This window comes from Monodelphis domestica, chromosome 5 (genome assembly GCF_027887165.1).
Source record: "Monodelphis domestica isolate mMonDom1 chromosome 5, mMonDom1.pri, whole genome shotgun sequence".
Lineage (NCBI taxonomy): Eukaryota > Metazoa > Chordata > Mammalia > Didelphimorphia > Didelphidae > Monodelphis > Monodelphis domestica.
In genome coordinates this window covers 133,308,810-133,326,817 of record NC_077231.1, presented here as the reverse complement: position 1 = coordinate 133,326,817, position 18,008 = coordinate 133,308,810, and the positions used below count along the sequence as shown (strand labels likewise).

The 18,008-nt window shown below is 36.0% G+C and overlaps 1 protein-coding gene across 49 annotated transcripts in view; it reads left to right on the top strand.

Annotated features, from left to right (window-relative positions):
- Positions 1-5,583: 5,583 nt before the first annotated feature.
- The window catches only part of C2CD5 (C2 calcium dependent domain containing 5), a 164,108-nt gene continuing 151,683 nt past the window's right edge, over positions 5,584-18,008 (top strand). For 12 of the 49 annotated variants that reach the window (XM_056799367.1, XM_056799359.1, XM_056799363.1 and 9 more), the window contains exons 1-2: positions 5,929-6,170; positions 14,920-15,006. In XM_056799367.1, the coding sequence (XP_056655345.1) occupies positions 6,081-6,170; positions 14,920-15,006 (177 nt within the window). In that variant the 5' untranslated portion in view covers positions 5,929-6,080. Of the gene's footprint in view, positions 5,779-5,923; positions 6,171-14,919; positions 15,007-18,008 lie in introns of those variants that run through there. The other 37 variants (XM_056799373.1, XM_056799365.1, XM_056799389.1 and 34 more) reach the window with 11 other exon arrangements.

Sequence of the window (18,008 nt, the reverse complement as noted above, 5' to 3'; positions counted from 1 at the left end):
GATTTTCTGTTTATCTGGAATTTAGTTTATTAATGTGTTTCAAGAGGCAACTTGGTTTAGGCAACTGAGCTAACATGAGTCAGAAAGAACTACGTTTAAGTCCAGCCTTTGACAGGTTTAACTTTTTGCTGCCCCTGGCAGCAAAGACTATAATTTGCAGTGCAGATCAGTGACTTACATTAGTAGGAGTTTCCTTATCAGGAATTCCCTCTATCAGTGAAATCAAAGGTATAATTATTAAAAAAGGTTTGATTATTTTCAATAATATATTTTTTATAGAGCCTATGGTTTAGTAATAGTAGGCAGAAAAATCCCCATTATATATAAAATAAGTTCTTTTTGAAATAACTTTAAGGTTTCTTTTCTTAAAATTGATTTTTTCTCCTTAGCCCAATTATATTTATCATTCTTCATTACTGAAAATTTTATATTTAATTTTTGCACAACATTTAATAATATGCTATTTCTGTCAAGCCTGTATTGTACCCTGAACATTCTATTTCTGTCAAGCCTGTAGTGTAACCTGGCAAAGAAAAAGACACAAACCCCCTCCCCCACAAAGTACAATTTTGTTATATACTCTTGAATATAGTATTTAGCTTCATGATTTAATGTTAAAGCATTTAGCTAATTTTAATTTTTCTTTTAAAATATGAAATACCTCTTTGAAAAGTGTATGTTTGATTCTCTAGTTGATAAATGGTCAAAGGATAGGAATGGACAGTTTTTAGAAGGAATCAAAGAGATATATATTCATATGAAAAACTGCTATTAATTACTATTAGAGAATGTAATTTAGAGAGCAATTTGGAATTATGACCAAAGAGTAATAAAGCAGTGTGTACCTTTTGATCCAGCAATTCCACTATTAGGTCTATTTTCCAAGGTGATCATGTAAAAAGGAGAACCTCTTGAGTTCTAAAATTTTTATAGCAGTTATTTTTGTGATGGCAAAGAATAGAAAGTAAAGGGATGCCCATCAACTGGGGAACAGCTGAATACGTTTTGTTATAAAATTGTGATGAAATGCTATTGTGCTGTAAGAAATTTTAAGCAGCTTGGTTTTAGGAAAAAAAAACATGGAAAGCCTTGCAAGAAATAATGTGGAGGGAAATTAAAAGACCGAAGAGAATGTTGTGTACAGTAACAACATTGTTCCAGTAGTAACTGTGAATGACTAAGCTATTTTGAGTAATATGATCATTCAAATCAACTATGAAGGAATTATGAAGGAAAATGCTATCTCTAGAGAAAGAATAGATATTGTAGGTTTGGTTCCAGACACTTCAATAAAGTGAATACTGCAATAAAGCAAGTCACACCAGTTGACTACTCATTTCAGGAAAGATTTTTCTGTAACTTATGATTGTTTGATAACATTTTACCTATAGTAGAACTTCTTTCCAAAATTGGAATCAAACCTCAAACCCTGCTGATGCTTTGCAAATAAATTTATTTAATGTTCTTCAATATAATTTTGTTTCAGGGAATAAAGAAGCCCAACGAGGGAGAGACAGAATGGCAGATCTATGGAACAGTCAGAATACACATTTATTAAGTTCACTACCTTATATAGGCATGGTTCATGGTGTTTCAAAACAATTAGGTATAATAAAGTTTGAAATTTTGAATTATCAAAATGTGTCAGAGATATTATGTTAGCATGTGGTTGGAAAGATAGTGCTAACAGACTTGCTTGAGACAGGCTTGCCACAAACCTTCAATTTGTAAAAAAAATATCTGTTAAGCACAATAAAATGAGGTATGTCTATTGTATGGTTCCACATATCCGTAGCTAGGTATCTATATTATATATCTATCAAATGTTGGCCTTCTCTATTGCAGAGCTGGGAGGGAGACAATTTGGAACTCAAAATGTTACAAAAAATACACATAAGAAGAAAAGTGTATATTTGAACATAACAGAAAAAAACAGAAACAAAGAATAGTGGTGAGCATAGGGCACAGAACTTGATGTCACAAATGAGTGAATTAGATACACTGTGTATTCATGGAGATTTTGAACCTTTGACTTCATTCCCCAGAAGTTCTCAGTATTTCCCAAAATTCCCTATAATCTCTCCTGTATCTCCATGTTGGCGAGATCATGTTATTGGTGTTTAACTGGCAGTAAGGCGTCCCAGACACCTTTTATTTTTTGCATGATGTAGCATCAGCAATGATGGTAGTAAGGTGGGGAAAATTTGAAAATGGCCAATCAGCCATGGGCATGTGGTTTTTATTTTGTATCCTCTTTATTCCTTGATTATAAGGTTAATAAACCTCTTAAAATATTTTTTTTATTACTAGATATATAATTTAAAAATTTTACAACTCTAAGGTAAATATTGATGTGAACTGAAGTCTGGATTAGTGTTAAACTAAAATTATCTTAATGAATTTTTTACATATATTATAATGTTTATTATATGTAACATTATGTATGTATAACATTATAGTTCATTATATAGTTACTGAAACTCATGTAATAAGTATGTGCACAAATACCAAGCTTTATCAGCTACTATTTGGATTGACACTGTCAACATTTTGTTTGCACAATTTGCAAGAGGTAGATGGAGTGTGCAGAGAGGACTAGCATCTCTAGTGTAAGGGTTTGCTGAGTCCTATTTAAGGATGATCATCCATCTTTGGTTTATATTTTATATCAGATAAATAAGACAAAGGTTAGTTAGTAACTCTAGCTCATATTATTTATAATTGACTCTTGGAATCAGGAAAATCCTCCTTTCAAGGGGATGGATAACCATTCAAGAGATTGGTTGGACAATTTTTACATGAAAAGCCAAGTGGAGAAAGATAGCTCTGTAGCCTGGTGGATAGAATGACAGGCCTGGAATCAAGAGCACCTCTTTCGAATCTGGAATTAAGATGCTTCCTAGCATAACCCCTAGGCAAGTCATTTAAACCCAATTGTCTAGCCCTTACTATTTTTCTGCTTTAGAACTGATAGTATCCCTTCTAAGACAGAAGGAAAGTGTTAAAAAAAAGTGGAAGAAAATGTTTATGATGTATAATATTATGTAGAGCTTGGATAGGCATTCCCTCAATATATAATTTTCCTGCAGAACTGAATACAAGGAAGAGAGCAAAGTGGATCACTTTTGGCAAAGTGCCCAGAGTTTTAAATTTTTATCTCAAACTGACTCCCTAAAGCTCCATCTTTTTATGAAGTGTTCCTCCAGTTATTTATTGGGGAATTCTCTAGATGGAAAGGAATGAGACCTCTTGGGAGAGGTGTGCTTATCACGAGGATTTCAATAACTGTAGGCCAAAGTTAGTGGGTCAAACTGCAAGGAAAGAAATATATTAGCATGCTAAAAAGCTGCCAATAGCAGGTTCAACTATCTGGGGGTCAGGTTTAATTTTTATACGTTTTCAGGCTCATTTTAGAGTACACAGCCAATTGGCAACATTCTTCAACAATTTCAGACAGATAAATAACACTTTTCAAAGAAGAAAGAAGGTAGAGAAAGGGAGAATTATTCAAGGGGAGATTTTTGCTATGTAGTTGGCAGGGTTTGTTAATGGAATGAGAAGATATTCCCTATTCAAGAGGAAAAAACCAATTATTTTTACACTTGTAAAAGATACTCTTTCAGCCCAACTGCTGGGTTGCTGTAACCATCTACACAAGACTACAGGTATCTGTTATCCAAGGACAACAAATAGTTGTTGCAAAAGTAGAAGAGACTATCCACTTTACATAGTTTATTACATTTATTTCTTGTTTCTTTCCAATATTAGGCCACCAGGTTTTTGGAGATATTTCTACATTGTTAGTCCATCAAGGTGTCGTGTCATGGATAAGGTTTTTATTCACCCCCTCACCCCACTGTCAGATACTATATGTCAATAATCACAGAATTTCACAAATCTTATGAATGGAAATTGCGGGTGACCAAAAGAATAAAGAGAAGGGCATGATGGTGTAAGTTATAGCATTAGTAGGAGTGATACCTTGGGCACAAAACATTTCTCAAGTGATATATGATCACTGAAAGACAATGATCAACCTGATGAGCCAACTAAGAGCTAGACTCAGAGGAAGGGAAAAAGAGGACAGTTGCAGTGCTGAATTAGGACTCATAGAAGCAAATTTACCCTGCATTGGGTAGGTCTTTTGGGGAAGAGTTATGGGAAAAGCATGAAACAAATTCATCCAGATGGGGAGTTGTGGAGGGGCTGGGATTTACATAGATGTAAAGTAACCAAACATTGGTACTATACTGAGCCACTGAAATGCTTCCATAAAACACAGCCTACTCATTGTTACCACTATTATAGTCTCCCAGTCCCTAAGGCTCAGCAACCTAGGTGTCATGCTCAGTTCCTCTCTCTCACACACCTCATATCCAATGTGTTGCAAAGGCCCATCGATTTTACCTTCCTAAGGTCTTTTACATATCTTTTCATTACCCTGACACTGCCACCACTCTCTTCACCTCATACCTTGATTATTGCAAAAGGTTGAGCTCCATGCCACTGAGCCCCTTCCCACTCTAGTCAATTCCACCATTCAGCTGTCAAAATGATCTTCCTAAATAAAGTGTAAGTCTCACCAGGTCCTTCCTGCTCAATAAACTGTAGTGACTCACCATCACCTTGAGGATTAAATATTTAAAAACCTTTCATAATGTAATCCCCCCCACACTTCTAATTTTATATCCTCCTTTCTACACTGAGATCCAGTAACATTGGCCTCCTAGCGGTTCCTCCAATAAAACGCCCCTTTCCCTCCCATTTATGGACTCGTTAGGTGGTGAAATGGCTAGATGTCTCAGCTTGGAGCCAAGAAGACCTCAGTTCAAATCTAAACTCAGGTACTAGTAAGTATACTAACACTACCGTGTAACCTGCACACTTCATTGCTGACTCCTTCAATTATTAAAAAAGGGATCATAAGCATACCTGTGACCAGTTTGATATGGTCAAATGAGATATTTGTAAATAAGCTTAGTACATTATTTGGCTCATTGTAGGCTTACTGAATGCCTGTTTCTTTCTCTTTTACTAGGTGTCCCCCATGCCTAGAATGTTATTTCTCCTCATGTTTACCTCCTGGCTTTCTCCAAGTCTCTGCTAAAATTTCCTTCTGCAAGAAGCTTTCTCCTATTCCCCCTTACTTCTGGTAATTTCCCTCTGTTGTATCTCGTACAGAATGGCTTGCAAGTTGTCTCCCCTATTAGCCTGTGTTTTCAGCTCCTTGAGAGAAGATACTTCCTTAGTATCCCCTATGCTTTATACAGTGCCTGGCATGTAGTAGGCCTAATAAATGACGGTTATTGATTGACTGAGACCCGGACTCTGAGTTTACCCAACATTAATATGCTTGCCATTGAGGTTAGAAGCTTAAGGTCGCACCATAAAGCATTCACAGGGTCCAATTTTGGAAAAGGTCATAACGAGACATTTTCATTGTTTCGTTTCCCCAAGGGCCAGCCTCCATTACTCGATGATTCAGTACTCGTCCTAGTCCCCTGCCAGTCTACCTTTCCAGGCCTAGGTCCCGCCCACTGTCTTCTCTGGATTTTCTTCTAGAGTTGGGATGATAACCGATTTATCGATCCCTTCATTTTCTAGTCCTCCACCTGGCTCGAAGTGCCGCCATTTGGGGGGGCGAGAAGGCACTAACGTGGACCGGGGAAGGTTTTCTCCAAAATCTAGATTAAATTCTGATTTCCTTTCTAGTGGTTGGACCCACTGGCTAAAGAACCAATTTGAGCTTTCTCGTAGCCTCTTCCGTATGTGGACGAGGTACCTGTGCAGTCCAGTCCTTCAAAGAACGTGTGTTAAAAGTAGCGATACGTATTAGCGCGGACCGTGACGGGGTGGGGTGGGGGGAGGGGATGGCGGGAGAGGTGGCTGGTAGATAACGCGCGCGCGCACCCTCTCTCCGTCAGTCAGTTACGCAGCACGAGCGCGCTCATGCGCGCACACACGGATGGTGGTGTGACTCCGCCCCTCCCGCGCCCCCCCGCCCCTGAATTCGGGGTTGGCGCAAAGGCGCTTGTTTGTCTCTGCAGGATCCCCTACGGAGAACCGCAGAACCGGCGAAGATGCCCGGGAAGCTGAAGGTGAAGATTGTGGCTGGGCGCCATTTGCCTGTGATGGACCGAGCGAGTGATCTGACTGATGCGTTCGTTGAGGTTGGTGTTCTGTCCTGTCCTAAATCATCAGGGAACCCAGATCCTGGGGAGGTTCCTGGCAACCTGTGTCCTGGATCCCTTGGGCTGTCTTCCTCCTCTGGCCCCCTTTCCAGTGTGATCACTTCGGGGATGCTGCCGGGGCACACGCCCATGGGGGAGCCCAGGGATTGCAATACCCAAACTCTGGCCACTCCTACATGCTGTGTGTGTGACCCTGACACAAGGACATTCGACCAATCCACCTGGCCAGTCGGACTAAGCTTGACTAGGCGGACGCTTAATCATACACACATTTTGAGGAGACATGTCAGGGTTATGGGCAATTTAAAAGATTATGGTACTTATGTTATTTTCACTTTTTTGCAGTTAGAAGCTGGTGTGAATTTAGAGAATCACAAAGTTTTAAATGGATTATTTTCTTTATGGTAGCATTTCTCCAAAATATGGATGCATGGGTATTTCCAACATAACTCTTATTTTCTGCTCTTGTTTATGACAGTAGATCTTTTGAGCTGTAGGGAACTAATTTACTCCCATAAGGTAGGAAGCCAATTAAGTGCTACCACCAGTTCCAAATTGCACAATCCCCCTCTCCTCCAACTAGTAATTACTGTAAAAGTTTTGCAAATTAATATAGGTCTAGGGCTCTCAAGGAATTAATTCTGACTCTAATAGAAGTCAAGTAAAAATGGAAAAAATGAGGAGAAAATAATATCCATAGCTTTGTGATATTATGCATTTTTCGGCTATTGATGCTGGGGGTTGTTAGATGTTTTATAGTTCATATCTTAATATAGCTTTTCTACTCATGTATAAATCATCCATATACTTTATAAGGACCCTATTCATAGATATATAGGTAAAATTCTAGCATCAGATTTTAAAAGCAAATAATCTGAAAGCAGTAGTTTACAAGATGTAATATTAAGACTTTGGCACATAATTTTCAATTAAAAATAATTTATTAAGCACATATTATGTGCTAAGCTCTGTGCAAGATATTCAAAGACAAAAAAAAGGAACAAAGACTTAGCATCCCTGTGCTTTGTTTAAATTCTCCCAGAAGATACCACAATATAGATAAATACAGAGAATATGCAAAGTTAAATAAAATGAGCTGTTTTGAAAGAAGGCAGATTCTACAAATTGGCAGTGAAAATGGAATGCAATCTAGATTAGAGATCACTTGTATAAAGGCATGGAAGTAGGAAATGTAGTACCATGGAAGCAGTCTAGTTTGATTGGAATGGAGTTTGTGTGAAAGACATAAATATGAAATAAAACTGGAGAAGCATGTAGAAGGGAGATTTGGAAAGGTTTTAGATGCTAGAATGAGGAGTTCATCTTTTATCCTATAGGCAGTTACTAAACATTTTTTAATAAGAGAGTGACATGGTTGGCCTTTTGTTTTAGGAATATCAGTTGTGCAAATATTCCTTGAAAGGTTTGGAGAATGAAGAAACTAGAAGCAAAGAGATCAAAAGTGCAAGGTTTTTTTTTTTCACTAGTCCAGGTAAGAGATAATGAGGACCTGAGCTAGTACGGCTCCTGTTTGAATGGAAGGAAGAGGATAGACAGGAGAAATATTGTGGTCACAAGACTTGGTAGTGGGTTTGATTTGGAGGGTGAGGGAGAGAGGAGAATCAAGGATGGCTATTAGGTTGCTAACCTGAATGGGTAGAGGAATTGTGATACCCTTAATAGAAATCAGGAGAATTTGATGAATTCCATGTTAGATATATTGAGTTGTCCATAGGACATCCAGTTAAGAGTTGTTGAAAATGCAATTAGTAATTTGAGACTGGCATTCAGGAGAGATATTTGGATTGAATCTTTAGACATTTTAGATCTATTATAATTTTGCTTTTGGACTTGGGATTTTGGGATCTGCCAATGCATATGATTTTATAATACTTTACAGTATTAAAAATACTGCTTTTTACAAGTCACTAGTTGTGTAGTTTATTGTTTGTTTCAATTTGATAAAAAATAAGAACCTGCATTGTTCAAAACACTAAGGTGGAGATAAGAGGGGAAAAAAAAACTGTTTAGATTAAGCAAGATTTCAGATGAGATTCATGTTCTCATGTAATTTACAATCTGGTAAGGGATAGAACACATGAAAACTGATTATAATAAAATAAGTTAGAGGGGTGAAGATATCTTTTGGTTGCCTCTTGAGGAAGTAATTCCTGAGTGGAGGAAGGAGAAAAATCTTGCCAGAAAAGGTGACATTTGTATTGGACCTTAAAGATAAGCAGGAATTCCATAGGCAAAGCAAAAAAAAGGTCATCTAGGCATAGAAATGGAGAGGTTCATAGCCAGTTTTTGGGACAGCAAAGGGAAGTAGTATGAGAGAAAACTTTCAGGCTATCTCTGTATCAGATAAAAGATCAAGAAATGAAAAAATTCAGGTAATAGGAAGCTACTAAAGGATTTTCTAAGCAAAATAATAACATGACTACATTTATTCATAAGATGAATTAGCCTGGTAATATAGATTGGAGAGAGGAGAGAGTACATGCAGAAATTTCTTGTTCTGCAAGTCTTTACTCCCATAATGACAGTAGAAATAAAGAAGAGGTGGAATTGACAGGTCTTGGGAAAGTGGTTATAAATGAGAAATAAGGAAAAAAAGTTGAGATTCCAAAATTTCATATATAAGTAAATGAATGAATAGGCTGTACTACCTATAAAAATTACTTAAGGGTTAAGAGGCATTGTGGTGCAGTGGAAAGAGTATTGATTTGGAGTGGAGGACTTTGAGATTAGATCTCAGTCCTTTCATTCTTTATTTCCTGTGTAACCTGAGGCAAGTCACATAAATTTACTGGCCCTTAGTTTTCATCACCTGTAAAGTGAAGAATGGCAGTCTTAAAGGTTCCTTCTTCTTGCTTGGATTCTTTGGGCCTATGGCTATGCTATAAACTGCAGAAATTAGGAGTTAATGGAATTGTTGAGATTTTAGAGAATGTAGAGAAAGAAAGAAGAGAGAAGTACTTTAAGATTTCAGGAACCAGCAAAGAAGATAGAGAAAGAGAAGTTAGGAGAACCAAGATTGTGATATAATTGCAGCTGAAGGATAAGAGACTTTCTAGAGCAGCGGTTCTCAACCTCTCAATTTGTAGCAATGAGAATACATAATGCATATCAAGTATTTACATTCTGAATCATAACTGTAGCAAAATTACAGTTTTGAAGTAGCCACCAAAATAGTTTTTTGGTTTGGGGTCACTGCAACATGAGATACTGTATTGCGGGGTCACGGCATTAAAAAGGTTGAGAACCACTGTTCTAGAGGGAGAAGGCATATAACAACATTATATTTTGTGTAGGTCAAAGAGAAGATAAAACCTGGAAAAAGGTCAGAGATATTATACTCAACTCAGGTCTTGATGACCTGAGGGCAGTTTCATTTCAATGGTAGAGATGATGATAGCTGGGGCATAAAAGGCATGACTTCTAAGTAATAAAGTCAGGATTTAAAAGATCTTGATTGGCTAGAATGTTGGGCTAACTTGAATAAAGTAATATATAGTAGTTACTTTCAAAAGTCCAAAATTGAGGAGGCATGATTAAAAAGCCATTCATCAGAAAAAGATGTGGTATTTTATTTGTGTGATTACGAGTAGTGTGATAAGGCAGATATATAAATCAGGAAGCATTTAAGGGCCTATTATGTCATAGACACTGTTCTGGGGATCCAAAGATAAGAAGAAAGCAGATCCTTCCCTCAAAGAGCTTATATACTGTTATCAGAGACAAAACATACACAAATAAGTATATATAAAATATTTAGTACATTTTCTGGAGGGGGGGAAGCAGAAGTTATTGGCAGGATTCAGTTAGGAATAACTTCTAACAGAAGATGTCACTCAGGTAGAATTGGGGAAAACAAATGGATTTTAGAAGGGATAGAGGTAGTGGAAAAGTATGGAGATGAAAGAATATTTTGTGTGAAGAATAGCAAGAAGTCTAGTTTGGCTAAACTTAAAAATGTAGGGAGGGGACTGGTACATAATTGTAAAGGTAGGTTGGGACTAGGTTATGAAGCACTATAAAAGTGAAAGTAGAAGAACTCTTAGCTGCTTCTAGAGGCATTAGGGAGCCATTGAGGGGTTAGAGTAGAGAGGGATATGGTGAGATTTATACTTTAAAATTCAAAATAACTGGCAGCTCATCTGGAAGATGAACTGGATGGAGAGGGAAGAGACTTGAGGCAAGGAACCCAATTAGTAAGTTGTAATAGCAGTCTAGCCAAGAGGTGATGAGGATCTAAACTAGGATGGTAGCTATATGACTCAAGAGAAAAAAGGATTGATGATATAGATACTGTGGAGGGAGAAAGAACGAGATTTGGCCTCTGGTTGGCTATGTGGGGGGCGTAAGAATGGATAGTTAAGGAAGGTACCAGGTTGAGAACTTGAATGACCAGAAGGGCAGTTGTGTCCTCTACAGAAAGCAATTAAAATTTAGTTTGCATTGAAAAACATAGCTTTCTGGAGGATGGGAGTATTGTGTTTAGTTCTAGATTGTTTATTGTAGGAAAAAATTGGGGATGTTAGAGAGTATAGAGAGAAGGCAGTGAAAGGCATTAAATGTATGCCTTTTGAAGTTCAACTGAAGGAATTGGATATGTTTAACCTGACAAAGAGAAAATTTAGAGGAGCTATGGTTTTTAAAGGCTTATATTGAAATGGGATGGAACTTGTTCTGTAAGCTCCAAAGGTTGAAGTAGTAGCAATGGTTGGAAGTTGATATCAGGAAAAACTTCCACAGAATTGGAACTATCCAAATGAGTACTAACTGTCATGGGAGTGGGAGCCATATTGGTGGCTTCAGAATAGGCTGAATGAACATTTATTGCATGCATATAGACATTCTTTTTTCAGGTTTGACTTTGTAGTCATTGAGTTTCTTTTTAATTCTGGAATTCTGTGATTCTGTGTGGTATAAGCTTGTAAGTATTATAGCAGCTTAGAAAAGATACCATTCATTTGAGGGCTAGAGTAGCTGAGGAAAGATAATATTTTGTGGTGGTGGTTGTGAAAAAGTGAAACTTATTCTCAAAGAGAGCTACTCAAGAAAAGTTAGGGGTGCAAATAGGCATTTGTGCTCATGGTGCTGTGAGAAAATTGTCTTGACTTGAGGAATAGATATGTAGGCATTTGTGGAGTAAAAATAGTAAATAAGTTTGGGTAAGGGTGGGATACTCTTATGAGGGGGACCTTAAAAATCAAGCAAAGGAGGTAAGTTTTGATATATTATGACTGGGTTTTTATTGATGCAGATGCTATATTTAGTGATTTATTTTACAACTCATCAAAGTCCTTTTATTTTGTGCTCCTATATAATCTTCCACCCAAAATATTGACAGATTCTTTTAGATCTCTTGACATTGCATAGTATTGTAGATGGGCCTGATTTTAGTCACATCCCCTGATAGCTTAGGTTTGACATTAGAAAGAATTGATATGCTTGTAGTCCATCTCATCATGAACAGAAAGAGGTTTACTCAGCCATAACAGGGAAAAGATCTTCAAGAATGTTCAATGAGGACCTTTCTGTGAGAACTGAGTGCAGCAGCTTCTTTGTGTTGATAACACTGCTTGTTTATAGACAGAAACCTCAGAGAGAAAATGAGCTACAACTTTGTGGCCTTTCATACTTGGGTAATCAGGAAGCCACCATATCAAAAACTTGAGCCAGTCCCCTTAGATAATCCTGTCTCAAGGATGGTTTGAATGCCTTATTAAGGAAAAGAACAAGGTTGACCTGCATGAGGTGGTGCTGTCGGAAAAAATGAATCCAACATACATGGCAAGGCCTTAAGAAATATTTCTATTCGATATGTATACTCAGGGAACATGTAGGTTGCCCATCATTTGATCCCTTAACATATGACTGGCTCACTTTTTCCAGTTATTTCTCCAAAGGTACCTTTATCGTTCTTTTCTTGTTTACCTCTTTGTTGGTAGTGTATTAAGGTTTGCTCATAATTACCATGTGTCTAGACTTTCATTGCCCTCCAGTGACCCTCAACTTTAATTCTTCAGGTAAAAATATTCCATGACTTAAAGCCAATATGTAATTAGAAAAATATTGCTGTTAAAAAGATGATGTTTCTTTTTAAAAAATTCTTTTTTTAATATTTTTCAAAACAATTTTTTTGAATTCCAAATTATGTCTCTCTCCAGCCCATTCCTTACTCATTGAGAAGACAAGCAATATGATATCAGTGATGTGAATTCATATAAAACATTTCTATATTAGCAATCTTGCAAAAAAAAAACCCAAGAAAAGTAAAGTGAAAAAAATTATACTTCATGTTGTAGAGTTCATCAATTCTTTCTATCTGGATAACATTTTTCATAATGAGTCCTTTGGAATTCTTTTGAGTCACTGTATTGAGCAACTCATTAGCTAAATCTAGCAGAATAGCTAAGTTTTTCATAGTTGATTATCATGACACTATTGCCATGTGTAATATGTATAACTATGTACAATTATCTCTTGTTTCTACTTACTTCATTCTGTATTTGAGGTTTTTCTGAAATCATCCCCCTCATCATTTCTTATAGTACAGTAGTATTCCATCACATTCATATACTATAAGTTGTTCAGCTCTTCCCTAGCTGATGGACATTCCCTCAATTTCCAGTTCTTTGCTATCACAAAAAGAGCTGTTTTAAATATTTTTTTACACAAAGGTCCTTTTCCTTTTTCTTGTCTTTCTTTGGGATATAGACCTAATAGCGGTTTTGCTGGGTCAAAGAGTATGCATAGGTTCATAGCCTTTGGGCTTAGTTCTAAACATAGTTCTAAATTGTTCTCTGGAACAATTTAGAAAAATCCATGTTCAAGGAGACAATTGGAGTCATTTAAAACATTGCACAATTTCCAAAAGATGATCCAGACTGTTCTCCTTTCTTATACCCAGCTCATCCCCAGGGTCAATCTATGATATATGGACCAGCTCTGTGGAATATCCATCCAACTCTCTATCATATTCTGAATAACAGGCATTTTTCAATAGACTATATACTTCTTGAGGGCTGGGGCCATTTTCCCCCCTTTTTGCCATACTTGGCAGTGCCTGGTATATTATACATTCATAATGTTTGTTGAAATTCAGTGAATGAAACTACTTAGTATTTTCTGTGTGTATAGTTAGGCCAAATTGTCTGACACGGGATCATACTAGGACACTTGGCAATTTATTAGGGTTTGATGCAGTCAGCATAGAGTTATCTACAAATAGGAATTTCTAGGGGACATCACCATCAATAAGGAAATTCTCTTTTATTTGGATTCTATTCAGGACATCTAAGCCACCTTGAATCAAGAATTTGTGTTTGTTTTATGTCTTGCCTTCTAAAAATTTTTGTAGAATATCGTTACAAGTTCTGTTATTTTTCTCTTTTTAAACAAAAGCGTTAACTTCCATCTTGGAATCAATACTGTGTCTTGGTTCCAAGGCAGAAGAATGGTAAGGGCTAGGCAAATGGGGGTTAAACCAGGGTCACATAGCTGGGAAGTGTCTGAGGTCAGATTTGAACCTAGGACCTCCCCTCTCTAGACCTCGCTCTCAATTCACTGAGCTACCCAGCTGCCCCCCTTTCTGATATTTTTCAAGGCAAATTATATAATATTGACATATGTATAGGAAATAATGCTTTATTAATAGTCAATACAAATCTTGGCATTCTTTGCTTCTTTTGGCCAATATTTTGACTATAAAAGTATGTTCTCTTTTAGAATGTTGTTTATAAAAGTCTACCTTTCCTTCTCATACTTTTGTCATGTATATCTGGATTTGATATGATTACTTTCATGAAAATTTTGTAGAAATGGAGAATTATGTCTATGAGTTAAATATTCTCTTGGTCACAGTTTTATATTAACAACTGGAGCTCAGATTTTTTTTTCCCAAGTCTTTTTCCTTTTCCTCTTTCAGATAAATTGAGAACCGGTCCCTTAATGCCTTCAAACTTGTGTTGTCTTTTTCATAAACCACCTCTTTTACTTGGTCTAATCTGGCTGCTCTTCACATCTTTTTTATTATGTAGTGGCATTTCTGTTTTCTTGAACAGTACATTTGGGACCATGATGTTGAGAGTTCAGATGTACTGAGCCCCACTGTCATTGATAGAGGAAGATTTATTGCAGATCTTTTCCATTTTTGGGGGGTCTGTTGTCCTTTAATCTGTAATCATCATTCAGAATGATTTTATTCAGTTTTTTTCCCCAAGCTTTCTGTGAATTTTTTTCTCCCTACTGCTTCTTGTTATTTTGTGAATAAAATAACTGCTCAGAATCTTCCACTATCTTCTGTAAGACTTTACAAACTAATTTATGTTTTAAACTAGTATTTCCCTTGGCTACCTTAGTTCCCTGTTTAGTAGGAATACACAACCTCATAAAGTCAGATGGTTTCTAAGCACTTTTATTTTGCTCATTATGACAAATGATTTAAATTGTTTACATTTTCTTAGTAAATATTTTTTATTCATGTAATTTGTTTTTCACATATTTCAGCACTACCAACTTATTTGATTAGTTTCTTTGCTTACAGAGCTTAACTACATTTTTATTCTAATTTGATATCTCAACTTAAATGTCATTATTTTGTGCTTCATGAGATAAACCACTTTATATAGATTATTTACAATGCTAATTTTTTATTTTAAAACTTACATTTAATTTATATTATGTGTGATTCTAATATAACAATTTCTTACTCCTTTAGGTGAAATTTGGTAATACGACATTTAAAACAGATGTGTATCATAAGTCCCTTAACCCCCAATGGAACTCAGAATGGTTTAAATTTGAGGTAAGGATTAATTATTCTCATAAATAATGTTAATTTTGTGTACTGCATTATCATAGCTTATATATTTGTGGGTTTTTTTTCTGCTGAAAAGCAAATAGCACTTATACAGGTATAGTGATACTTCTATATAATTCACATTATTCTATGCTTATCCCAAATTTCTGAGCTTTTTATTTTTGGATATATTTTTAAACTTTGGCATATAAAAAAGAATAAATCTCCACTATAATCTTATTTGTTTATATAAAAATAGTATTTAACCTTGTAAAGAAGTTATATTTACCAAATTTATTTTTGGATTATTTTTCTTGTTTTTTTAAACAACAATTGATTCAGGATTAATTTATAGAAATTCTTTTATAGGATGGGTTTTTGACTCATCAAATAATCTAAAGTAGTAGTGTCAATCTAAAAATATCCCAAATAGATCCTTGAAGGCCATATATATATTGACTTAGAAAACCACAAATGATCATTATCTATATTGCATTATATTTTTCTTTATTTTGTTAAAACATTTCCCAGTTACATTTCAGTATGGTTTGGACTTAGTGTTTGGTTCAGGGGTGCTGAGTTTGACACCTTTGTATTAAAGTGTACATTTTACAATAGTTTGTCACAAATCTATGTGTAAAAGTTTACTCTAATTCATCTGTATGTCAAGAGCTGTACCGTGACTATCCAGTTGAAGTATAGAACTACTTAGCTACATATCTATAGTGCCTGACATATTGTAAACAGTGTATAAATGTCAGCTATTAATTATTATTACTTCTAAACAATTCCATCATTTAAATCATATTTCATCTTGGATGACAAGAATGAAATGTAGTGGCTCTACTCCATTGGCTCAGAAAGACTTGTGTTCAAGTGTCAGTTCTTTTTGGGTATATGGCTAAATCTAATTGGCTATATGACTTTAGGCAAGTCACTTAATTCTTCATTATCTATTGATGTTAGCCTGGAGGGAAAGGTCAGGCCTCTGAGAAACAGTATTATCCTTGATCCTTTCCTGTTCAATGTTTTCATTAGCCAGTTATGTAAAAACATTGAAGGTATGCTTATCAATTTTCAGATGACAAAGTTGGAAGAGATAGCTAAGTAAAAAGACAATTTCAGGATTAAAAGCTATTTCAGCAGCTAGAATTTATAAATAAAGATGATGAAATTTAATAACCATAAGTTTAAAGACCTCTTTTGAGATTAAAAAACTAACTGGATATAGATAGAATGGGGAATACAAGGTTTGGTAGCAGTTTATATGAAAAATCCCTGGTGGTTTTGACTACAATATCATTGCAAACCATTAGTGTTAGAAGATTGATAAAAATTGAATGCAATGTATATGCATTTACCACATTGTGAAGATGCCACAGTGGGACGTTGACAAATTACAGTTAATTCAGAGAGGAATGATCAGAATGGTGTGAAGGCTTTCATATGGTGAATGGTTGAAATAACTCTGGATATTTATCTTGGGGAATGAAAGACATTTGAAACAGATGAAGGACTTCCAGGAAGGGTTAAACTGGGGGCTTGAAATCAAAAGAACTGGGTTTGAGTGCTGGCTCTGATACTTTCCATGTGACTTATTAACTGAGTTTGAGTTTCCTCATCTGCAAAAGGGAGAGGATAGTACTTGTACTCCCTACCTCATAGAATTTATGAGGAAATACTTTGTAAATTGGAAAGCACTATATAAGTGGAAGTTGCTCTTGATGATGATGATGATGATGTTTCAAAAAACAGAACTAGTACAAATGAGTTAAAGTTATTAGAGAGGACACTTTTGGATTTGTAAGAGAGGACTTTTTTTTCCCCCACAAAGCCTATGATTTCAATAAAAGGGGAATGTCAGAGATGAAGAAACAGCTTCTACTACTGCAGATCAGCACCTACTCTGCAAATTGTGGTCTTAGAGTGATGTGGGGTATAGCTTGGTTTGACTTGCCCTGGATCACGCAGCCACAATGGGTCAGAAGTAGGAAGTGAACCCCTGTCTTTCTGATCTCAAGGCTGTGGATCTATCTTCTCTACCCATCCTCCCTTACTACTTACTTCATACTGTCTCTCAAGAAGAAGTAATACTTAGGGTTGTCTAAAAAAAGAGACAGGTTGCCTTGCAAAGCAATAGACTCTTTGTCTCTGGAAGTAGCCAGAGATTAGATGTTGTAGAAAAGATTTCTACATAGTGTAGAAGGGTGAATGAAGTTACTTCTGAGGTCCCTTCTAACTCTGAAATTCTATGGAAGAAGCTTTGTTTTGTTACAGCTAATAAATAGTAAAAATAACTGATATTTATATAGTGCTTTAAGGTTGGTATTTTGTTGTATATTTTCCTTATAGCAGACCTGGGAGGTAGATGCTACAGGTCCCATTATACCCATTTTAAAAGATGCTGATAGTTATTGAAGATGGGATTTGAAACCAATTATCTCTCTTGACTCCAAGGCCAGTAGACTTTCCTCTATACTATCTAAGCTAAGTAGATTTTCCTAGCTTCCACACCTCTACAGTAATATGCCTCTTTTTTATAGTATACTATGAAGAGCTTTTTAAATTTAGATATTTAAAATTCTCTTTTTAAAGAATTTAGTTATGGAGGATTTTGATATATGAACAATTCTTTTGTCTGTTGATTTCAATGTATTAGAATAATTAAAAATAAATCTTTTTGTCAGAAGTGATTTTCTCTCTAATGTTGCCTTTTTTTAATGTCATTTCTCAGTGACCTGGAGATCAAATACCACTGAGTAAATTCAGATATAGACGAGCCTCAGAAGAGGAAGTTAAGAACCAAGGAACCAATGAGACAGGAAACTGATTCCATAGGCACTGCCCTCCTGGGCAGCCCAGGCAAATTAAGAAACTATGATTGGTTCTGGAGATGTGATGTGTGAGTGTTAGTGGGTGGAGAAAAAAGCTTATAAGGTCAGACCAGGAGCTAGTTTTGGTCTTTGGTGTGCAAATGGAGGAATCAAGTAAACCTTGCTGGGTTGTAG